Source organism: Stenella coeruleoalba (genome assembly GCF_951394435.1).
Source record: "Stenella coeruleoalba genome assembly, chromosome: 16".
In the NCBI taxonomy this organism is placed as follows: Eukaryota; Metazoa; Chordata; class Mammalia; order Artiodactyla; family Delphinidae; genus Stenella; species Stenella coeruleoalba.
The window spans coordinates 72,025,519-72,050,640 of NC_137162.1; the positions used below are offsets into that span (position 1 = coordinate 72,025,519).

Here is a 25,122-nt window from a genome sequence, read left to right on the forward strand (position 1 = left end):
TCTTTTTTTTTTTTTTTTTTTTTGCGGTACACAGGCCTCTCACTGTTGTGGCCTCTCCCGTTGCGGAGCACAGGCTCTGGACGCGCAGGCTCAGCGGCCATGGCTCATAGGCCCAGCCGCTCCGTGGCATGTGGGATCTTCCCGGACCGGGGCATGAACCCGTGTCCCCTGCATCGGCAGGTGGACTCCCAACCACTGCGCCACCAGGAAAACCCTCCCTGGGCTCTTTCACATGTCTCTCCTTACCCCCCGACAGCTAGGAGAGGGGGAAAAGAACTTGCTGTCAACACACAGGAATGATACATACATGTACACATATGATGTGTGTGCCACCAGGAAATATGTGGTCTCCTTCTTGTAGCAGCAACGGTAGCAGTAGCAAAAAGTGGCTCTTTTGACGTTCTTAAAGATTATCTGTCATTCACCTAACATTTACTTACTTAGTTCAGGCAAGGAAATTACAGGGTATCTCCTTGCAAAGATGAACTGCTTTGTGATGCTCAGTCGCTGTGTGACAGCACAGAGGATGTTGGCTTTACTAGCGAGTGAGTGGGTTCGGCTTCTGGAGCTTGGTTCCACAGCCCTTGTCCCAGGGGAACACATTGTTCCTGGATGGTGGGGTAGGACGTAGAAGGACTGGGCACTCTGGAACCCGTCCAGGGTGGAAGATTGTAGCCCTGGTGTTTAGTAGCTTGGATGCTTGGGCAAGTTGCTTTACCATGCTCAGCCCCTGTTTCCCCGTATATGAGATGGGGCTAAACTGTGTGGAGCCAACGTGTGGATGAAATGAGGGCCCATAGGAAGAGGCTGCTACAGTGCCAGCAGTATGATCAGTTCTTTAACGCTGACTGCCTTTATCATTTATTATAAGAGAGTCCAAAAGTTAAATATGCATTTATAAATATATACACACACACATAATATAAAGTTTGTATATTTGTATACGATTACGCTCCTCATTATTCAACAGGTGTATGAGTGCTTACATGCCAGACCATTTCTTCTGTTACTGTAGTGGATACAATACTTAGCTTTTTCTTCTGTGCATCCTAATCTCATATATTTTTTTTTTTTTTGCGGTACGCGGGCCTCTCACTGTTGTGGCCTCTCCCGTTGCGGAGCACAGGCTCCGGACGCGCAGGCTCAGCAGCCATGGCTCACGGGCCCAGCCGCTCCGCGGCATGTGGGACCTTCCCGGACCGGGGCACGAACCTGTGTCCCCTGCATCGGCAGGCGGACTCTCAACCACTGCGCCACCAGGGAAGCCCTCTTAATCTCATTTTAAATCCCTTGGTTCTTCAGGCTATTTTATAGAGCCAAGACCATTCCAAGGCCAGTTGCTAAATGTATGGATTAAGATGTTACTTTTCTTTAATTGCTAGAAGGATTATATACCCCTTCAGGGCGGGGACAGTGTCTGTTATTCACTGCCATGTCCACACAGTGGTTACCGTGTACGAGATACTCTGTCATGCGTGTTGAATTAAATTTTAAAAATCTAACGACTGTAGTTTGCTCTTACTTGTCAGTGGTTCTGGTTGGGAACTTATTATTGGGGGAGGGGGGAGCATATGGGAGCGATGTCTCTGGGAGTAGCAATGAGGCTGACCCCCTACCGTGTCAGAAACAGTGGGGATGTGGTTAGAAGGACACATTTCCTGATATAGGGAAGCTTCAAGTTAGGCATATGACGAATGGTGCGTGACCAGTATTCAATCTGGAATCATTCATTTGCAGTCAGCTTTACCTTCAGGGTGAAATTGACTGCCAGTGAGTTCATTCTTTGCTCGAATTTTGTTTTGTTTTGTCGTTTTTCATTTCCTTCACCATTTCTCATTTTGGGGGACTGTACCTTGTATGAGGGGAAGAGTGGAGGAGGGGCGGGTCCCTCAGTCTTTCTGTCCGGAATTGGCCTGCCTTCCTGTTCCATAGAGGTCACTTGCCCATAGCTCCCCCTATTGATTCTTTGGCGTAGAGCTTGCCTGACTCTGCACAGGTGGCAATGGAGAAGCAACACGCATTTCCCAAGTGCTGTAGACACTTCATATCCCTGTTCTCCGGGTCTCCGTCACTGCCTCGGCGCCAGGTTGAGAAACCTCAGGGTGTTTGGGTGGAGGTAGATGTATGGAGAGTGTGGCATTGGTGGTTTACTTGTGAAAGAAAATGATAGAGACCTCAGTTTGTTTGTTTTTTTAAATTAATTAATTAATTAGGCTGCATCAGGTCTTAGTTGCAGCACGAGGGATCTCTGTTGCGGTGCACTGGCCTCTCTCTAGTTGTGGCCTGCGGGCTTAGCTGCTCTGCGACATGTGGGATGTTAGTTCCCCGACCATGGATTGAACCCATGTCCCATGCACTGGAAGGTGGATTCTTAACCACTGGACCACCAGGGAAGCCTGAAGACCTGTTTTAAGGACACATATTCCAAGAGCAATGAATAACTTCCCCCATGGCTTTTGACAAAATAAACCCTGGAGATTATTTACCTGTTGAATGTTACCTGTTTCCGTGGAGCTCTTTATTTTTTTATTATTATTATTTTTAATGTATTTATTTATTTATTTTTGCCTGCGTTGGGTCTTCGTTGCTGCGCATGGGCTTGGCTTTCTCTAGTTGCGGTGAGCGGGGGCTACTCTTTGTTACGGTGCGTGGGCTTCTCGTTGCAGTGGCTTCACTTGTTGCGGAGCACGGGCTCTAGGCACATGGGCTTTAGTAGTTGCAGCACGCAGGCTCAGTAGTTGTGGCTCATGGACTCTAGAGTGCAGGCTCAGTAGTTGTGACGCACAGGCTTAGTTGCTCTGTGGCATGTGGGATCTTCCCGGACCAGAGCTCGAACCCATGTCCCCTGCACTGGCAGATGGATTCTTAACCACTTTGCCACCAGGGAAGCCCCATGGAGCTCTTTAAATGTATTAAAAGAAAAGCCTTCAACGCAGACGTAGAGAATGGACTTGAGGACACGAGGAGGGGGAAGGGTAAGCAGAGACGAAGTGAGAGAGTGGTATTGACATATATACACTACCAAATGTAAAGTAGATAGCTAGTGGGAAGCAGCCGCATAGCACAGGGAGATCAGCTCGGTGCTTTGTGACCACCTAGAGGGGTGGGATAAGGAGGGTGGGAGGGAGACGCAAGAGGGAAGGATATGGGGACATATGTTTATGTATAGCTGATTCACTTTGTTATACAGCAGAAACTAACACACTATTGTAAAGCAATTATACTCCAATAAAGATGTTGGAAAAAAAAAGTCCTTGTGTATGTGGGTGTGACAAGTAGAAAAGATTTTAGGAGTGGAAGCATAGGTTTCACTATTTTTATGCCTTTTGAAGACCATGTTTTAAGGATGGTAGGAGAAAAGAAACTGCATGGAAAGTAAAATAGATTTCGATATTTCTTTTAAAAAAAGTTGGTCTACACAATGTTCACTGCAGCTTTATTTACAATAACCAGGACATGGAAGCACCCTTAGTGTCCATCAACAGATGAATGGATAAAGAAGATGTGGCACATATATACAATGGAATATTACTCAGCCATAAAAAGAAACGAAATTGAGTTATTAGTAGTGAGATAGGTGGACCTAGAGTCTGTCATACAGAGTGAAGTAAGTCAGAAAGAGAAAAACAAATACCATATGCTAACACATATATATGGAATCTAAAAAAAAAAGCAGTCATGAAGAACCTAGGGGCAGGATGGGAATAAAGATGCAGACATAGTAGAGAATGGACTTGAGGATATGGGGAGGGGTAAGGGTAAGCTGGGACGAAGTGAGAGAGTGGCATGGACTTAACACTATACTGTAAGTATACTTATACTACCAAATGTAAACTAGATGGCTAGTGGGAAGCAGCCACATAGCACAGGGAGATCAGCTGGGTGCTTTGTGACCACCTAGAGGGGTGGGATAGGGAGGGTGGGAGGGAGATGCAAGAGGGAGGAGATATGGGGAGATATATATACGTATAGCTGATTCACTTTGTTATACAGCAGCAACTAACACAATACTGCAAAGCAACTATACTCCAATAAAGACGTTAAAAAAAAAAAAGGAAAGCCTTCAGTTAAATTTTTTTTTTTAAATTAATGTGAAGATCATGGATTTAAGTTAATCAGTGATGTGAATCATAAACACACAACACTGATGTGGTCCTTTCTCCCTTTGCATTTCTATCCATATATCTCTGCATCTGTCTAGTTTGTGAGCCCTGTTCTTACAGATCTGTGTGGCTTGAGACAGGCACTGATATTTTTTGTCTGATCTCTTTTTACTTATTGCTGATAGATCTGAGATTACCCATGATAGTACTGCAGGACCCATTCCTGTGTTTTTAATTGGGAAAATGGGTTGTTACTGCACCAGGAGACTACATTCTCTAGTGCTGTCAGCAAGAGAGGAATGGAGTTTAGAGAACAAGTATATCATGTAAGCTTAACAAGAAAAAAGCTTCTGACTGTACTGAATTTGGTGGTCATTACCAGTGCAGGTAGTCCTCCCACTTAGATCTGACTGCACACACTAACCAAATTCTAGACTTGCTCCTTTTCCGTTCTGATCCGTTACCAAAAAACCTTGAGAGATTTTAGGAAATCTGTGCCTTCGAAAGAAGGGAAGAAGCTTTGAAAAAGGGAAGTATTCTGGTTGAGTGTGGTCACTTGAAAATCACCAGCACAGTATTTGACTGTTCCTCCCATTAAGACATGGCGTCTATTTGAATCTATTTCCTACCCCTTGACCTTGGATCATCTAGCTCAGCTGAACCTCCAGCTGAATGCAGCCTTGGGCGTGAGTGCCATGAAACCAACCAAGGAGTCACCCACCCATCAACCTATAGAATAATGACAAATAATACGTATGGCCTGTTACATAGCAGTAGGTAACTGATAGAACGAACTTGTTCTGAATGAAAATACTCAGGCAGGGATTCTATTATGCCCTCCTGTCTTCTCAGGAAAAAAAAAAAAAAAAATCAGGGTTAGGAAAAAAGTCTTTCACATTTTAGTATAATTTAGCAATCAATCTGATTGCTTTCTTCAGCAAAGAAAGGGCTGCTAGGTGCTCACAGCTTTGTTTTGTAATGGAAAGAAGGTCGCTGATTTGGGGGCGTGATTCATTTTGGGGAAGGGGTTGTTTGGGAGTTATACTGGAGTGGGGACCTAACAGCAGTTTGAGTATACTGTGGATCTGGTGACTGTTGCAGTAGGGGATAAAGAATTTTGAGAGGAAGAATGAGAAAATACCAAAGAACCTGTTTGAAACCTGCCTTGAACAAGCAGCCTGTTGCTAAAGAAGGGGCAAGGGTGTGAGTATTGTGCTCTACCCCCAAAGCTGAAGTTGGTGTAACGGCGAGAGACTCGGAAGCCAGATAGGGTTGGCAGATTCGGCAAAAACAGACACAGGATGAGGAGTTGCGTTGATTTATTTATTTTTGGCTGCGCCCTGAGGCTTTTGGGATCTTAGTTCCCCGACCAGTGATTGAACTCAGGCCCTGGCAGTGAAAGCACCGAGTCCTAACCAGTGGACCACCAGGGAATTCCCTCAGGTCTTTCATTAGATTAGTTACGGGATAGTCTCAGAATTGCATATGTTTGTGGAGTTGAAGCTACCATCTCTTCAAATATGCTCCCTCCCTCTTTCTCTACTGTTACTTATCCTAGTCTTCAGTTAGTGGTGTGTTAACATCTTTTCATTTTCCTTGCTGAGTCGATTGATGTCTTTCACATTTGTGATCCTCTTGTTTCCTTGTGCATGTTTTAGATAAAATTATTGTATAGTTTATGAGAATTTGAATGTCTGAAGCCTTTGCTTATCGTGAGGATAGGGTAGTTAGTGTCTGTGCGTGGAATCGTAAACAGATAGTTTCTGTTAACTGATGCATAGCGGTGTGTGTCCCTTATGTGTGGTTTTGGTTTGGGAACTCAGCCTGGGGCCCTTCCACCTTTACCTTCGCTATTTCACTTGGCCATTTGTTGCTAGACATCTTTTTATGACGGTACATACATATGGTACATATGACGGTACAAAATGGTTCCGCTATGTCCCCCCCACCCCGTGGATGTGTCATAATTCCGTCCATTTCTCCTTTTAGCTAAATGGAGATTCTGTAAGATTTCCCTGTTTTCTCATGAATCATCCCGTACATGCCCCCTCCTCAAGCTTTGTTGTAAATATCTCTTGCGTGCTTACTCATGCGAGGTACTACATAAGCTCTTGATGTGAATTATGTTACTTTATCTTCATAACCAACCCGGAAGGAGGTGCCGTTATTTTCACTTTACAGAGGAGAAAGCAATGGCTCCGAGAGGTCCCATGGCTTCCCTGAGGGCCACACAGCTGGAGGTGGCCATAGGCACCCTGCAAACCAGGCAGCCTGACCCCAGAGTCTGATGGTGTACGCGCAGCCGCCCCCGCCAGTGACATTATTCAGAGCTTGGCCTGTGGACCTGTACTCTTTGTCACCGGGAGATAAGTTCTTAATCCATAATCCATGCAAGCATTTAGCAGCTTCTCTAGCAATTTCTCATTGCTCTGTATCCAAGCAAGTGACCAGTGGACTTATCTTCCTGAGCCAGGCGTGGACCAGTTTGGGTGTTGTTGAATTCATGGGACGAGGCATGTCTGTGGAGCTGTGTTCTGGTCATGTCTACTAGGACATGCACAGAGGGATGTGTTGTCCCCTGCAGATGGGTGGTGAGGACGCCGTCTTTCACTGAAGCTGGATTGAGAGGCACTGTAGCTTGATGAAGCTCGGTAACCTTTAGGGTCCTTTGTAACATCAAGATTCTCTTGTCCTGAAAGTCACCCTTTGTTGCCATTTGAGCTCTTGCCCTCCAGTCCTGGAACAGTGGCCTGGGCGTAGTGTTGGGGCAGAACAGCCCAGTTGTGAGGGCTAATCATGATTCTTTTCTGGCTCCTGTGTACTTAGTGATTTGCTGGCAATACTGGAAGGAAATAAATAATATAAGTGCCTTCGTCCATCAGCTATTAATTGCTTTTACTGCAGGCTGGTATGCAGTGTGAAGGAAGCACAAAATTACCTGGTGCTTTCATAGACTAAATAGAGAGTTGTAATACTTAGGCATGTAATTGACATCACCTCCCTAGTTCTTTTTTTTTTTTTTTTAAGTCACATTTTTGCTGTTTTATTTCCCTAGTTCTTCTAATAGAAGAAACGTAGGTGTGCACTTTGGGCTTGTCACAGGTATCACTTGTCACCCACCCCTGCAGTACTGGCATTTAAAGTGTTAGCCAGTGCAGGACCACTGCACCATAGTGGTTTGTGTTGATAAACCCATGGGTATGACCGATGTTCAAGCGCGTCCTATAAGAGGTGCCAGCCATCAGTCATGAGCTCTACTGAACGCCGAGCATCTCCCAGAACAATTGATATGGGCAGTGATGCACCTAATAAATATGACAGCAGAGAAAAGAACCGAGTGTTACTCGGTTGCCCTGGTGGTTTCTGCTATCCTGACAGTTTGGTTTCAGATGCTCTTTCAAACTGATGTCTTAAGATAATGAAAATTTGTACTGTAAGTGACTAAGCAACAGGATAATAAATTTAAATAATTGGAAGAATACATTTAAATAGGTTCCTAAATTTAAGGAATTTAAATAATTAAAATAATACATAGAGCCTGCCTGGATTCTTAAGCATTAGAGCTTCAAGGTATCTTATTATTTATTATGATTTTTTGTTATTAGAGCAAGTCAGCATTCAACTTAAAAGTAATTTTTTAAAACAAATGCAAATGTGTTATCTTGGTAGGCACTTGAACTTCCTCTTGATTATATCCTTTACCCGCGCCTGCTCTGAAATAGATGGTGCCTATATTTTTTTGCTTTGGAAACTGTCCTTTTTTTTAATTCTTGACAGATGATGAGTTGCATCATTTTACATAATTTTGGTCTTGGTACTTGAATTTTCAGCAGTGCTATTGTTGAGAGAGTTTGAATTCTCCCTTCTGTACTAACCCTTGATCTCCAAAATACCACTGATAAAGAACAGAAGCACTAAACAATCACATGGGAATCTCCTGTCAAATTTGTGCCCCAGTCGTGAGAGCAGTGGGTGAGAATGATTTCCTTATCAGAAAATTGTGCCCACCTAGAGTATGGTTGCCTCAATGTGTGGTGACTCAAGAGAAAAGAATTTTTTCTAAGTGTGTGTGTGTGTGTGTGTGTGTGTGTGTGTGTGTGTGTCTGTGTGTGTGTGTGTGTGTGTGTGTGTGTGTGTGTGTGTGTTTCCCAGAGGACTTGGTAAATTGCTCCTGTCTCTCCCGTGCTCTCCCTTTCCTTTTTTTTTTTTTTTTAATTGGACTCTTGGAGGATGGGGGAAGAGTGATGGAGACTTGCTTTGTACTCTAGTCCTCACATCACACATCGAGTGATCCCTGCTGGGTGAGGGTCAAAGTAGCAGACACCGATAAGTGAATAAGGTTATACCAACATTCACTCTGCTTCTGAACATAGCAGTTAGAACCTTATTGAACATGAAAATATAATCATATTTTTAATTGAACTGTAGTTACTGTGTAATATTATATAAGTTGCAGGTGTACAATATAGTAACTCACAATTTAAAAAAGTTATACTCCATTTATAGTTATTATAAAATATTGGCTATATTCCCCATGTTGTACAATATATCCTTGTAGCTTATTTTATATCTGTTTGTACCTGTTACTTCCCTACTCCTCTAACGCCCCTTCCCCCTTTCCCTCACCCCACTGGTAACCACTAGTTTGTTCTCTATATCTCTAATCACAGGTTTTTAAAAATTTCCCCCCAGATTTTCCCAATCTTCAACTCTACAAACGTATGCAAAACAAAGAGTTCCTAAGTTTTTGCTTCACATTTTCTTTTGAGAGTTTATGGAATTATAGGCAAACCTTGATTTTAAATTTTAAAATAAATTTTAGCTTTGGAAATATAGTTTTATTTTTGAATTTGTTTAGGTATGCTGATTTTAAAGCATTGCAGATAAAAGGGAAATAGATTGATAAAACTGATGAGATTCCATGTTAGCCTGTTTTATCTTTGCTCTGTCTACCTGCCTGACCCCTAGTTCCTTGCAAATGGCACGTGGCCTGTTTTGCCGTTGTCTACCTAGCTCTTGGCTTGGGGGAAATAAATTGCAAAGGTAATTTGTTTTATGGCCTAAATAAAAAGGCCTGTTTTGGAGTTTAGGGGAAGAAAAAGCCAGGATTTAAGATTAAGATTGAGAAGATAATGCACAAAGAATGGGAAGAAGGCTGCAGGGAGAATTCCAGATGGGTGCGTCCTGCTTGTCTGTGATGCATGGTGCCTACTCTGGTTGTCAGTACACTAGAGCTGGTCTTTTAAAGATTTAATTTTTTAATTTATTTAGGCTGCATTGGGTCTTCGTTGGTGCGCTTGGGCTTTCTCTAGTTGCAGCAGGCAGGGGCTACTCTTCGTTGTGGTGCGCGGGCCTCTCATTGCGGTGGCTTCTCTTGTTGCAGAGCACAGGCTCTAGGCGTGGGGCTTCAGTAGTTGTGGCTCGCGGGCCCTAGAGCGCAGGCTCAGTAGTTGTGGCGCATGGGCTTCGTGGCTCCGAGGCATGTGGGCTTTTCCCAGACCAGGGCTTGAACCCGTGTCCCCTGCATTGACAGGCAGATCCTTAACCACTGCGCCACCAGGGAAGCCCCTGGAGCTGGTCTTTTAACCAATTTTCTCTGGGGCTGTATTGGATGTGGCACCTTGTCTTTTGTCCTCATTTACGTGTTAATTTCTAACAGTGCCCCCTGACCAGTTGGAAAAAGGGTGAACTGGGGTTTTATGTTTCCGGGGCCTGGAGTCTTGCCCTTCAGATGTGTGGTTTTTCTCTGGGATGACAGTGGGAGGCAGAGTGACAGCCCCCGTGCTAAACCTTAGCAAAAGGAAGCCTTGAACAAAATCTGTGCCCGGCCTGCTTAACCCCTTGTTAAGCTAGAGAGGCTTTAACTAGCTTCCACAGATCAGTTCCTCACGCTGGTGGTGGGTCCTGAGAGTGGCGTTTTCTGTGAATGGGCTTTGCCTAGAAATAAGTGGCTACTCTAAAGTGGTGAAGAATTTTGTTGGCTAAAGCCCGGGTCTCTCACAACCATCACTCATTTTGGAAGGCACTTTCAGAGCAGATCTAGCTCGAACGTCGCCCTCTCCGAATCCTTTTTATTTTATTTATTTAATTTTTTGGCCGGGCCGCAAGGCATGCATGTGGGACCTTAGTTCCCTGACCAGGGATCGAACCCACGCCCCCTGCAGTGGAAGCGCGGAGTCTCAACCACTGGCCCACCAGGGAAGTCCTCCCGATCCTTTTTATAATAAATTTGCTACTTTCCCTGGGAAGAATTGCAAAGGAAACCCAATGCTCTGTGAAATACAGGGCCCTGTTAATTATTAGAGTTGTTTCCCTTAATCTAGTTATAATTCACATACCATAAAATTCACCATTTTCAAGTGTACAGTTCGCTGACTTTTAGTATATTCACCAGGTTACATAACCCTGTTAGCACTGTCTAATTCCACACCATTTTCGACACCCCAGAAGAATCCCTGTACTCAGAAGCAGTCATTCCCCGTTCTCCCACCTCCACCCCTCCCAGCCCCTGGTAACTACTAATCTATTTTCTATCACAGAGTTTTGTTTTATATTACACTGAGACCTGTTACCCCTGTAACTTAATGATTGGATGAAATATGGGAAGGGTGAGGGGCCGAGGTGGAAGTTTCATGAATAAAACCCTTAGGGCCTGGCCTCTTATTCTCAGCTTCTCACTTCTGGGTCCTTGTGCACAGGGGGAGGTGGTCTGCTGGGCCTCTGAGTCTGGTTCTCTGTTACTGTCTGTGGGTAAATTTCCCAGTCATTGAACATAGGGAGTGCCTGGTAATAGGCAAGAAGTTGAGTCTGACTTGATAACGAAATGAATTTATGGCAAACCTGTTGAAATCTAAGTGCACAGTCACCTGCAAAGGCATTACAGTTCCCCTCCCTACCATTTTTGTCCTGTAGCTTTTAGAATAATCAGAATTCAAATCATATAGAACTTTGTCAGTCAAAACCAGAAAAACAGGTAGCTCAGACATTGCGGGCTTGGATATGTGTGTCAGATATGCCTGAAAGAAATGCTTTGGGTTCCTGCCCATTGCACTAGGATGAGATCTTGAGGTCTGAGAGTTTTGAAGCCGAGTTGGAGGTTAATTTAAAGGGGAGGGGGGAAGTGCCAGTCCTGGGCAGTGTTCCCTTGACCATGGAGTAAGGAGTATGACCTTGAGAAGTGCTAACGAATTACGGAGTGTGTAAGGGCCTGGGCACCTAGGGCCTGCTCCCCGCATGTGCTTGGCTGGTCATAAAGCCTTATTAGCCTAGTGATGTGTTCTTTGCTGTTCACATCTCCCGGCCTATCCCAAAATGCTGTCTTAAAGAACTGGACTGCAACACCTCCTCCTGAAGTTTCCATTTTCTAAGTAGCTCTGTTTTTCAGTCTAAGTACTACATACACGTGGCTTTCTTTGGTAGGTTTGCTTGGCAGGCAGTTCAGGCCCTGGCATCCTTCTCTCTGCTGCTATCATGGGGAGCAGGGAGGATGGGCTCCCCAGAAATCAGGGCTCTAGGGGGCCCTGGGTGTCGGGGAAGTCAGTGCGTAGGTACAGAAATCCAAACCAGCTGAGTTGGGAGTGGTTGGCGGACCTTTTACAGTAAAAGGTGGTAACTGTTTAATGTAGGTGCCCTTTTGTCTCCTGCCCTCTAGCTCTCTTGTATTATTGTAAGTGACAGGTACTGGAGGCTTGGAATTGATGCAGTTCTCCCTTCCTGGACTTGCCAGATGAAACAGGAATGCGTTATTGGGGATTAACACATCAAAATGTTGCAGTTTAAAAAGTACTTTGAATAGAGTTGAGTCCATTTGAAAGAAGTACCCTTTTTCTGAAAAGATTAATTTCCTTCAAGGATGGCTGGTTTTTCTGTTTATTCTGTTAGAACATAGGTGGTGGAAGGGATCTGCAGAAAAATATTTTCGTCTCCATGGAATTATGCCTGACCCCCTTTTCTTCTGTTTTTAATGCTCAGTAATGCCTGTCCGTGCCCTCACCTCCAGAAAATTCCCAGTAGGGAAATAAATAAGTGAAAAATGACACTCTCATCCGTCCTTACCCTTCACTCCCTGGATTCTTGCTGCTTTGCAGTTAACTACTTTTTAGCCTTCCAGCAACTATTCAACGAACATGTAAATTAATCTATGTCTATCTGTATTGCTTTTTAAATTGCATACTGAAACCCTTTCAGTAACATCTTAAAGAGATGACATGATTTTACGATTTCACTTTTAAGCGAGAGGTACTTCTCTGCTTCAGTAAAAATGTTGCCTAGATATTTTACCTCTGAACCTTTGGGATGTGGAGAGTTGTAGAGAGTTGTCATGAATCGATGCATATACCCCAGTACTGGACCCGTCTGCCCTATGCAAGAAGAAGCTTTCTGTAGTCTGGTGATTGACTTGGGATGGCTTCTAAAACTTGCAAAACAACCTTTGTTAATTTCTTTGGAATATCTCTTTAAGAAGAGGGGCCATGCGTAACACAGGGAGGCCCTTTGGGGTAACATTTACTTTTATGGCTGCTACTGAGTTCCTCTGTTTTGTGCTTCTTGGGGTATATTGGTTCACAGTTAAAAATAGAGCTCTAATTAAAATGGGTGCCCTCTCTGGAAATAAGAACTATATTTCAATTAGTAAATTCCTGTTTCCTTAACATATTTTTTTGTTCTCTTTTTTATTTTAACAGCAAGCCCGGGCTGAGCAGGAAGAAGAATTCATCAGTAACACTTTATTCAAGAAAATTCAGGCTTTGCAGAAGGAGAAAGAAACCCTTGCTGTAAATTATGAGAAGGAAGAAGAGTTCCTCACTAATGAGCTCTCGAGAAAATTGATGCAGGTAAATTACCTTTTCTCCCCTCTCCTCTTCCCTGCCTGTTTTCTGCTCTAGGAAATAAATGACTTTGATACAGCACTTTGCTTGAAACGTTTGCTGATGAGGTTGTAGCTAAAATTCTTTAGAGATTAAAAATACCTAGTAAAGATGGCAGCAGTGTAATACTCAAGACTGTGCTTCTGCTTAGGTAAGGTAAGATATTTTATACCCTGAGCATTTCAAGAAACTGCTGATAAGCCCAAGGTCTTAGCGCAGGAGTAAATGCTGTATGCAGTATTTTGGAATTATGAGGATTAACACCAAATATGAGATTTCTTTTCCTGTAATGTTGAATCTGTAATGAATACATAAACATTTTTGGCAAGCAGAGTGGGTCTTTTGCACGAATATATGAGGACACAAAGGGAAATGTCAATTTGGGGGGGGGAAAAGATATGTATCTGTGATAGTTAAAATTTTACACAATCGTGTTCACATGGGTGAGTAATATGTTACTGAGCAAATAACAAATTGAAACTTAACATTTATCGCTAATGGTGTGTAGAAGACAACACACAAAACATATAGAAGTTTTGGTGTTTCTAGTTCAGAGATTCTCCTCCTCCCCTTCCTGTTTGGTTTGGTTTTCCTCGAAGCTTACTAGTAAAGTACAAAAGTAGAATTTGTTTAGGGCAAATATTTTGCAGTGTGTTTAATGTGAACTTGAGAATAAGTAGGACACTGAGTTTTCATTATTTAACAAAGCGTGTCCAAAAGAGTGGGCAGGTATAAAATTTTCCGAGGAGGACCACAATTACCATTTTGTCAGATGGCTGTAAAAGGTAGGAACACTCCCTTGTATTTTCTATTCACTGGTATTACTAACAATTTCACTCATTAATTTGATTGAAATACATATTTTAGTGAGATTACAACACAAGGATATTTGGGACTTTTAAAAAACTTCCTAAATTCTTCTCTTACCTTCTAACATATAAAATATTAGAAGAGAAGACCAGAAACCTTAGTGTTAAGACCATGCAATGGTCCAGGCAACTTTTATCCCATCTTTCTTTTCTTCTCATTTTCCTACCTAATTACGGAATAAAGATACCATTGCAGTCTCGTACAAAATTTGGTTTATGTGGTAGCTGATGGAATGTGAAGGATAGAGGTACCCAGGCATTATTGTCTAGCAGAGATTTATGGTGAAATTTCTGCATTGAAACTGTATTCTGATTTAGACAAAAAACGAGGAAGAAGGTTAGTTTGACCTTTGACTCTACCTCACCTTGGCGGCATTAGACGAATTATTCTGCATGTTGCTTCTAGAAATAGAAGGATGCGATCGATTATCGTTTGCTCTTCTGAGTTTAGTGTGTAATCAGGTGTCCTAATTTTTAACACTTTAAGAAACATTTTTTGGTTTTCAACTTGCATAGTCGTTGGTATTTGGAGTCTGATTAAAGTACATTATAAAGCAGTCAAAACCTAGCCAGATTATACTCCTTTTCTCTGGGAAGACTTATTTTCATCGTGAGTGGTCTGTAGCGTGTGGTTTATAACTAATCGCTCATTCACTTATTATCATGACCCACCTACTTTCCAAGGACATGGATGTCCCTTAAAATAAGCTGCTGAATAGAGTGAAAGCACAAGAGACACGTGCAACGAAAAGGAGGTTAGTTATAGAAATATACTTGGCATAAGGAGGTTTGAACGTAAAATTTAAGCTCTGAGCATCCTATAAATAAAGCTATAACTTGGAAAAACATAGTGATTTTTTTCACAATTCTTACATTAAAAGAACTAGTTTTACTTGGTCAAGAGAAAAAAATTTTCATATATTAAAAACTTAAATTTTTTTGAGGGGCATGGATCTTTCTAAAGATACTGAATAATAAACAAACTGAACAACACAAGAAACTGTTCTTGCACAAAGTAGTCTGTCATGTGGAGCGCTTGTCTTCACATGGCCGGGTCTTACGTTTGCCCTCAGTCAAAACAAAGCGTCCGGTAGAAGGGTGTGAGTCTATTGTTTCGGGAGCTCTAGGTGGGTCTGTAGCTCGTCAGTGGTCTCACCTGTCGAATCTGGACAAATGGATGGTCAGCACGTCTCTGAGACAATCTCTCATGAATCTCAGCTTGGTTCTTACGCCATATATATTTTTTGTTTTTGTAGTAGAATATAAATAACATAAACAAACAAAACAAAATTTGCCTTCTCAACCATTTTTGAGTGTATAATTCAGTGGCAATAAGGATTGTACATTCACATTGCTGTGCAACGATCACCACCATCCATCCCCAGAACTTTTTCAAACTGAAACTCTGAACCCATTAAAAAATAACTCCTCATTCCCCACACCTGGTTCTTCCTTTTGAAAGGACACGGTTGGCAGGTAGTTTGAGGTTGAGGTCTCTGGCAAGTTCTGGAGCTATGTCTGTTATGTGGCATGGTAGGTGATCTCTCACTTTAGACACCAGATATCACAGCATGCCATTTTGTGGTAAATACCCGAGAATCCCTCTTCCCGTTGGCCAGTTGGAAGGATCTTGTATAGATGCAGGGAAGAAGAGCTGTAGGCCTACTGTACGCATCCCCCAGGCTTTCCTGAAGGATTTCAGCCAGTCCTTTGTTGAAGGCTCACATCTTCTGCCACCCAGTATGGTAGAACTCATCTCCATATGGAAGATTTTTAGAGTAATTGGTATCAGTTTCCAACGGTGTAATTACTTCATTAAGACTCTCTAGGGGGCTTCCCTGGTGGTGCAGTGGTTGAGAGTCAGCCTGCCGATGCAGGGGACGTGGGTTCGTGCCCCGGTCCGGGAAGATCCCACATGCCGCGGAACGGCTGGGCCTGTGAGCCATGGCCGCTGAGCCTGCGCGTCCGGAGCCCTGTGCTCTGCAATGGGAGAGGCCACGGCAGTGAGGGGCCCGGGGCGGGGCGGGGGGAGACTCTCTAGGATGCTTGCTTCTGGATAAGACCTTGTTATGATAGCCTACTAAGAGAACCTGTGTTGCAGGTGACACTGATGGACAAAGAAGTAAATTGACCTGTTCACCACGGAAGCGTTTAGCATTTTTCACCCAAAGGCTGCTTAGAGGCTGTTTATGAAACAGTTTTGGTTTTGTCATTTGTTCTATGACTATTGTCTCCAATAGTGATTGAGCAGTGCTTTTATGTGCATTTCAAAGGAATTCTTTGGTCCTGAGAACAAAACGAGATTATTACTTTAGAGGAGATACCTCCCTTCCCATCTGCTATGATAGAGGTGGTATCTAATACCTTTAAAAACTGAATCACGTTTATTTAAGTGTAGATGAGTGGAAATCCCTTTGCCCTTTTAGAAGGTCAAGTTTGGAAGATAGCTTCAATGTCTCCAAATATGTTAAGCCCCTCCAAAACAAACAAAAACACACACAGACAAAAGCATGCAGCTTCCCTCCCTTGTTTTTGTATATATCTGCAAGATAGTTACTTTGATTTTGTGAACACTCTCGTCTGAAAGATCTGCATACTTCTGAGCCCAGACCATGGGATTGATTGACCTGATTGGTGAAAAGTCTGAAAAAGAGCCTTCTAGTCTAATGCCAAGCCTACATTAGAACTAAATTCAGCTCTGGAATGCCTTGAAGAGAGGTTTTTAGTTTAATCATAATTTGTAATTAAAATTTATAAGAAATGTTTTATGAGCAAACTCTTCAGAAGAATTTGATATATAATACTTATGTTAGAAAAAAAGTCTAAAAGACTATTCTCTGAAACATTAGCTATAATTATACTTGGGTGCTGAGCTTATAGGTTATGTTAATTTTCTTTTTTTTGGTCTATAAAACTTTTTTTATACAGCAGGTTTTTATTAGTTATCTATTTTATACATATTAGTGTATAGGTGTCAATCCCAATATCCCAGTTCATCCCACCACCACCACCCCCCCATGTTAATTTTCTTATGCTCCTTTCCTTCTCATTTTATAGAAAGCAATGTGCATTACTTTTGCAATCAGAAAATATCTTACTTCCTAAAAAGGAAATTTAAAAATTCTGATGCCTGTTTTGTCCTTACCTTTTGAAACCTCCTTCTGTGTCACTGACTTCTAGAGCTCACAGTCCTGCAGTTGCTACTGAACCAAACTTTAGTCTGCTTACCTGATGCGCAAAAAAGCTAGTCCACTGATACCGGGTTGTGGTGAAGGAAAGTACAGCGTTTATTGCAGGGCACCAAGCAAGGAGAACAGCCAGCTTGTGCTCAAAAGACCTGAACTCCCCAATGGCTTTTAGGGAAGAGTTTTTAAAGACGATGTGAGGGGAGAGGGTTACAAGGTGCATGATCAGCTCATGCACAATTCTCTGGTTGGTTGATGGCGAGGTAATGGTGATGTTTCAGGAATCTCAGTCATCAACCTTCTGGTTCCAACTGGTCTGGGGTCTATGTGTGCTGGTGGTCAGCATGCAGCTAACTTCTTCTACCTGGTGGGGGTTTTAGTATCTGCAAAACAACTCAAGGATATGGCTTAGGATATTATTTATAGCCCTTGAAGAGGAACTAAAGATCCTTGACTTTGTTTTATGGCTGAACTATTATTATTCTGTCTTGCTTGACTGTTTTCTCACTTCTCTGATTAAATTTGCTCTTTGGAACTCAGAGAAGGCCAAGGAGGCTAAAGCTTTGCTACAAACCAAGAGGCAGGGGTTCCAGCAGGGACGGGGGGTAGGATGGAGATCTCTCCCTGGTAAGGCCCTGAAGGGTCCTACTTGGTTTCACTATCATAGTTGCATCTGTTTGTCATGGACAGCAATGCACAGGAGCTCTTGCAAAGTCAGGGCTCATTTTGCAGTGATGGAAGATTCTGGACTGCCCAAATCATTACGAGCTAGCATAAACAGAATGCTCTAACGATTGGCTTAACTGTCTTGTCACTCTTGATATGATTCATTCCATTGGCCCCTCAGTCTTAAAACTTAGAAAAAAAAATCCTTAATTCCGCTGCCTGTTAACCACCCACCACCCCATCACCAGTGCCAACTGGAAGATCTGTTGTTGCTGAGAGTGATAGTGGTTTTAGCCCTCGTGGATTTTCTCCTCAGTTTTTTGTAAGCCCAAGGCATCAGGTTCACTTCCTGCTCTTGGGAAGCCCTGTTCAGTTGTGGCCTACACTCTTCTCAACCAATACCACTGCCAAAGGGTAATGAATATTTTTTTAATCTTTTTTTTAAAAGGCTGGAACAGGAGTGAGATAAGAGTATGAGGTATTATATGTATCTCTGAATCTTTTCCCTATAATCCAGTATTCAAATTTTAGACCTTAAAATAACAGATAGGTTTGTAGTTTTTTTCTTTTGATTCACACTTGAAATTGGATCTGGTCCTCAGAAAATAATGCCACTATAGCTATAATAGAAATTATTGTACTCATTTTCTTATGGGGGAGGCACATTCTTATTGATGGTTGAAAGCACTCACGAATAAAGGTTTCCTGGATTTCTTGTTAAGTGGCATGGCTTATTTTTACCATTATCGACTTGCTCCCTGAGGTGAAAATGCCTCCTGGAATTAAAGCAGTCGCAGTTTCCTAGCATCCATGGAAAGATGATATATGGAGGGAAGGAAGGAAGCTGTGGGCAAAAACCACCGCTGAAGCTGCCAGTACCAAATGATGTATTGCCGAGCAGTTCAGAGTGAAACTGAGAGGAAGGATTTCAGTAAGTCCCCAAATCTGCCTATTCATCTAGGCAAAGGCTTACCTTCATTTTCCTTCTCCCTCTCCTCCCCTCAGTCTGGAGAAGTAGTTTCTTCTTCCAATACCAAGTGAATGGATGCAGGATTTTTCTGCAGCGTGCACTTCCCTAGCCCCTGCGAGGCTGTGTCTCTGGGCAGCTGGAGTGTCCTCAGGCATTAGAAGTGAGTGTAGACCCCCAGTTCCCTTCTCAAGCCTGTACACCAGAATCTGAAGCTGCCTTTTTTTTTTTAATATCTTTATTGGAGTATAATTGCTTTACAATGGTGTGTTAGTTTCTGCTTTATAACAAAGTGAATCAGCTATATGTATACATATATCCCCATATCTCCTCCCTCTTGTATCTCCCTCCCACCCTCCCTGTCCCCCCACTCTGTGTTGTCACAAAGCACCGAGCTCATCTCCCTGTGCTCTGCGGCTGCTTCCCACTAGCCATCTATTTTACATTTGGTAGTGTGTATATTATCAGTGCTACTCTCTCACTTCATCGCAGCTTCCCCTGTGTCCTCAAGTCCATTCTCTACGTCTGTGTCTTTATTCCTGTCCGGCCACTAGGTTCATCAGTACTGTTTTTTAAGATTCCATATATATGTGTTAGCATACGGTATTTGTTTTTCTCTTTCTGACTTACTTCACTCTATATGACAGACTCTAGGTCCATCCGTGAAGCTCCCTTTTTTTACTTCAAGTTCTCCAAGTCACTAAGACGGCAGTGCAGTGATTTTGTTTGTTCAGGCAGCAAAATCACATGTCAGGGTGATAAATATGTATGGAACTCTGTTTAGTTCATTTTAAAGGCACCGAGGCTAACACTGCCATTGCATCCATTGAGGTGAAAACTTGTTCCCTGATGGCAGGGGGGAAGAGACCTTGAAATATGTTCTTCATTAAGCTGGCTCGGCCAGTGGCCCTCTTGGCTTTTAGTTTTTCAGGGCTATTAAGGCTGAGCAGGAAAATTGGCCATCACCTAATAGCTAACAGAACATTTGGGGCAAAGCTGGGTTTTCTGGTTGTTGTTGTTTTTCGTTCCAAATTATCTGAACCTCAGCTTTGTGTGTTCTTTGTTTCTTTTCACGGAGCAAGGGGCGTATACATTGTGTTCCCAATGCATCTGCAAAAGGCTTCTGGGATGTTTTCATTGCATTTTAAATGCTGCAACCACCAGAGGGCAAATTATAAGCCCAAACTTTCCTGTTAGCAGCATGCCAGAAATCTCCCAGTCTAACATAATTTGCACTGTGATTAGAAAATACACTAAATTTGATGCAGTTCTTTAGTCTTCAGAAATCACTGAGTTTTTTTTCAAAGTGTGTGCATGTGTGTTGTCGTTACGGCCGGAGTTAATGTGCCAGCCTCCCCAAAGTGTAAGGGCAAGGGCAAGGGCAAGGGCTTAGAAGCCTCCCAGGCTGACTTCTTTGACGAAATACGGGAAAGTGCGGGTAGGAAATAAAGGTAGAAGGAAAAGGAAATTAAAAATAATGAGGTGGGCTTCCCTGGTGGCGCAGTGGTTAAGAATCCGCCTGCCAACGCAGGGGACACGGGTTCAATCCCTGGTCCGGGAAGATCCCACATGCCGTGGAGCAGCTAAGCCCGTGCGCCACGACTACTGGGCCTGCGCTCTAGAGCCTGCGAGCCACAACTACTGAAGCCTGCGTGCCTAGAGCCCGTGCTCCGCAATGAGAGAAGCCACCGCAATGAGAAGCCCGCGCACCGCAACAAAGAGTAGGCCCCGCTCGCCCCGCAACTAGAGAAAGCCCCCGCGCAGCAACAAAGACCCAAAGCAGCCAAAAGTAAATAAATTAAAAATAAATAAATAAATAATAAGGTGAAGCTGGAGTGAGAGCTTGCTTTCTTCACCAGGATAGGGGTAAGCATTGTTATTTCTAATTGAAAAGGTGAATCTTGGTGTTTGAAGGATACTTGGCTCCACTGTAAATGGACTTGAGCTATCACTGGAAACACTTTTCAAATGATTTCAAAACTACAGTTATAAATGTTGCAACGTTTTGCATTTATTGGGTAAATTTTTTTTTCATTTTCAAAACAGTTTACACTCAGCCCAGTTAGTAATTACCTTAAAATACAGAGTTATATCCTGCTGCTAATTATCTTTACTTTCCTTTTTCCTCTTTATTCATTAACTGGATAAGAAAGATGGGGCTTTTTATTTTAATTTACAGTAAGGTCTCAGCTTAGAATGAATTCTTTCTTTGGGCTAAATACTCTCTATTCCTCAAAGAAGAAAAGGCTAGTTTTTACGAAATGGATTTTTTTTTGCAGGTTAACTCTAGAGCCTAAAGGACGTCTTTATCTTATTTGTGGAGCACCTTTTTTAAACCTCCCTCCTAACCAGATTTCTTTAAAGGTGTTAATGCTTTTTTTTTTTTTTTTTTGCGGTACGCGGGCCTCTCATTGTTGTGGCCTCTCCCGTTGCGGAGCACAGGCTCCGGACGCGCAGGCTCAGCGGCCATGGCTCCCAGGCCTAGCCGCTCCGCGGCATGTGGATCTTCCCAGACCGGGGCACGAACCCATGTCCCCTGTATCGGCAGGCGGACTCTCAACCACTGCGCCACCAGGGAAGCCCTAAAGGTGTTAATGCTTTAAGCAGCATGATGCTACTGGGAATCTAGGAAACTCAGACTTAGCCCCTTAGGTATTGTGAGTGGACGGGAAGCCCCATGTACTGGAGCCCTCCGCTCAGAGGTGAGAGCTTGTCCTTGGTGTTGAGGATGCTGACAAGAAAGCAACATTTAAAAAATAATTAATTTTCTGGAAGGGCCTACCTATTTTTTTCCCTTGCAAAAGTTATATACGCCTTTCCCTTTAGAAAATGACAGGTTCAACAGTTCAGGCAAACCTCACCGAGGATAAACGACAGAACTAACAAGATCATGAAGAACTGTTGGAGATCTGGGGAGGGTAGGAACTGAGAAGGAGACCCAGCACCCAAGCCTCCTTTTGTCCTGAGCACATTTGCTATTTATTCGTTACAGAACAGCCAAGAAACTGAATTGTGCTTTTGACAGTTGTGTGGAGCTGGGGTTACAGAAGTCAGAACACGGGGCTGGCCACAGGTGAGGACAAAGAAAAGTCACCCCCACTTTAAGCTGGAATCATGAAGAGCTACACCCTCAGGACCAGAGTGAACCAGTTTTGCATCATCTGGGTGAGCTAGAGAGCTAGCTTTGGTTTAGGCTTAAGGTAGACCCAGACCTCTGGTGCCTGGCAGAAGAAAATGGAATTTTCTGGAGGAAGGTACCATCACTCTAGGCCACAGGTTTCACCTACAAATAAAATTTTATTGAATTTTGGGTGCATTTTGAGGGACTATCCTTACAGGACTTTAGGAGAGATTAGAAGTGGGTGTGAGTCAAAGACAGGATCATGGAAGACTTTGGTTTTGGCCTCCATGACTGGAAGAACAGAGTTCTTTCCCACCATTTAAGGTGGAAAAGATGGCAAGTGGAGTAGACTTGGAGTGGCAAGGTCAGAAGTGCAGTTGAGATGTCTAGACATCCAAATGTAAGTAACAAATAGGCAGGTTCTCTCAACAAGAGAAGTCTGGGCTAAAGATATAAATTTGGGAGTGTTGTTATTAATTAATTAATGCCTGGAGAAGAAGACCAAAGACACAGGAGATCACGTAGAGAGACTGCAAGGACAAGCCAGAGTGGAGGAAGGTATTATCGACATATGTAACCAACACAAAACTACAAATCAGCAAGAAAAACAGACAATACCAAAGAGAAATGGCTAGAGACTTGAACTGGTTCTTCATATAAACAGGTAGCTAAATGGCCAGTAACCATATGGAAGGGTACCCAACCCAATTAGTAATCAGGAAAGGTGAAATAAACCACAGAAAGAAAGATATTACTAGAGAATCCCCATGCATACCGTCAGAGAATGGAAATAGTTTCAACCATTTAAAAATAATTTGGCATTACCTAATGAAGTTGGAAATATTCATTGTCTTTAACCCAGCACTTCCACCCCTAGGTATATCTTACAGTGTTTGCACGTGTGCATCAGATGTGTAGAAGAATGTTCTTTGTGACATTTGTTCATAATAGTGAAAAACTAGAAATGACCTAAATACCCATCATCTGTAGAGTGGATAAATTTTGATATACTCATCCAATGGGATATTATCAGGCAATAAAAATACACACCTCAGCTATACTCAATAACAGGGGTGAATGAAATCAGAATTTCATTTAGCAGAAGGTGCTAGACAAAAAAGAATATAAAATCAAGCAAAAACTAATGCTTAGAAAGAATAGTAAAATCTTTTAAGATAAAAGGTGCAAAGAAGTGAATACGATAAGAATCAGGAGAGCATTTACCTCTAGGGGATAGAGGATGTGATCTGGAAGGGATGCACTGGGCTTTGGGGTGCTGGCGATGTTATATTTCTTGATTTGGGGCCATATATATATATATATATTAATATACACCAGTGGTATCCTTTCTACTTGCCTGGTTATTTTGCTCATCCGGAGGCTTAATCTAGGGGGAAAGAGTCTGTAGGAAGTGAGGTCATTCATTACCATTCATCCAGTCAGTATTTGCATAGATAAGACATTTTTCTAGATGCTCTAGGGTAGAGTTGAGCAAATCCTGGTCACTGCTGTTCATAGAGCTCACAGTGCTGTCAGGGTGATTGAGAGTGCACCCAGGTGCTCAAGGGTGGCAGCACACGTCAGGGATAAGAATAAAGGCTTTGAAGCCAGAAGCCTGTATTTTAAGCCAGGATCTACCTGTTACCAGCTGTGTGACTCTGGGCAGCTTATCTCATTTCTCGAAGCTGCGGCTTCATAATGTGCAAGATGCAGACGGTAGTATCTACCACAGAGTTAGAAATAGTAAGTGCATTGATGTGCATGAAGTGCTTGCTCCATAGTAACTAGTGCCTTGAAGTGTTAGCTGCTTTTTGAAGTAACTCAGAGAAAGGATATGAAACCACCATGAACAAGACGTGGAGATGCACCGGAAGCACACTGCGCTCATCCCAGCCTGAAGAGCGGGGAGTGTACATGATGCTGAGGGCGTATGGGAAGGAGCTGTGGGAGTTTCAGAAAGTTGGAGGGAGGGGTCCAGGTACCCTAGTCAGAGGGCAGTGTGACCAGGGCTGTGGGCTCGGGGTGCAGCAGCTTGTGTTAACGTAGTCCTGTGTGACCGGCGGGGCTTGTGGTCTGGAAGCCCCTGGGCTGGAGTGGTCTGTAGACACGTTTGCCTGGGATCATAGGCTTCTTTTTTTTTTTTTTTTTTTGCGGTACGCGGGCCTCTCACTGTTGTGGCCTCTCCTGCCGCGGAGCACAGGCGCCGGACGCGCAGGTTCAACAGCCATGGCTCACGGGCGCAGCCGCTCCGCGGCATGTGGGATCTTCCCGGACCAGGGCACGAACCCGCATCCCCTGCATTGGCAGGCGGACTCTCAACCACTGCGCCACCAGGGAAGCCCATAGGCTTCATTTTTTAAAATGTGTTTTTTCAGGGAAAGAGTCTTTAGAAGAAGACACGAGCTGTGCCTCTAACTGCAGTTAGTACCACTCTCTGTGCTGAGACCCATCATTCTTTGTTTGCCAGATGCCTGGACCCTGAAGGCATTAACGTTTATAAACCTTAGACTGTCACTTGGGTTGAGTGTGAAAGTAGCATGAGGAGACCATGGGAAACTTGCATGGGGAGTGGATCGTGGGAGGAGTTGAACGTCATACCAGTGAGTTTGGACTTACTCTGCAGGTAGTAGGGAGCCATTGCAAGGTTTTGAGCAGGGTGTTGAATGCATAGAAAACTCTATTAGTTTAGTCTAGCATGATCTACACTGGACCTGGGGGCATCCATTAGGAGGCTTTGGCGGTGGCCCGGTGAAAAGGAATAAAAGACTTGAACTAGAGCACAGAAAGCACAGGGTATATTTGACAGCTGTTCTGGGGGCTGACTTAATGCCATTTGGTAACTGATGAGGTGTGTGTTGAATGAGAATAATAGTACCAGTGACAGAAGGAGGAAGGAGGTGGGCATAAGTGTGGGCCCAGGAGGCATTTAGTGGTGAGGCACTGAGTTTGAGGTGGGAGGCAGACTTTCTGCTCAGCAGAACGGTTTAGAGTTGGTTAAGAGATTCAGTGTTGTGAGAGAGTTCTGAACTTTTTTCTCAAAGGCCATGTTAACTGCATGATACAGTAGGTCCTCTACATGCAAACGAGTTCTGTTCCGAGAGCGCGTCTGTAAGTCCAATTTGTTCGTTAGTCCAACAGAGTTAGCCTAGGTACCCAACTAACACAATCGTCTATATAGTACTGTCACACAAATAATATTAATGCATAAAAAACAAACACAAAAAAGAAAACATTTTTAATCTTACACTTCAGTACCTTGAAAAGTACAGTAGTACTAGCTATATCACTGCTGCTTTTTTTTTTTGCGGTACGCGGGCCTCTCACTGTTGTGGCCTCTCCCGTTG

At 43.2% G+C, this 25,122-nt stretch overlaps 1 protein-coding gene across 1 annotated transcript in view; it reads left to right on the plus strand.

The window, feature by feature from the left end:
- The window catches only part of CCDC6 (coiled-coil domain containing 6), a 115,526-nt gene that overhangs the window by 41,996 nt on the left and 48,408 nt on the right, over window positions 1–25,122 (plus strand). Inside the window, exon 2 of the mRNA XM_079899305.1 lies at window positions 12,788–12,937. Coding sequence (XP_079755431.1) covers window positions 12,788–12,937 — 150 coding nt within the window. The remainder of the gene's footprint in view (window positions 1–12,787; window positions 12,938–25,122) is intronic.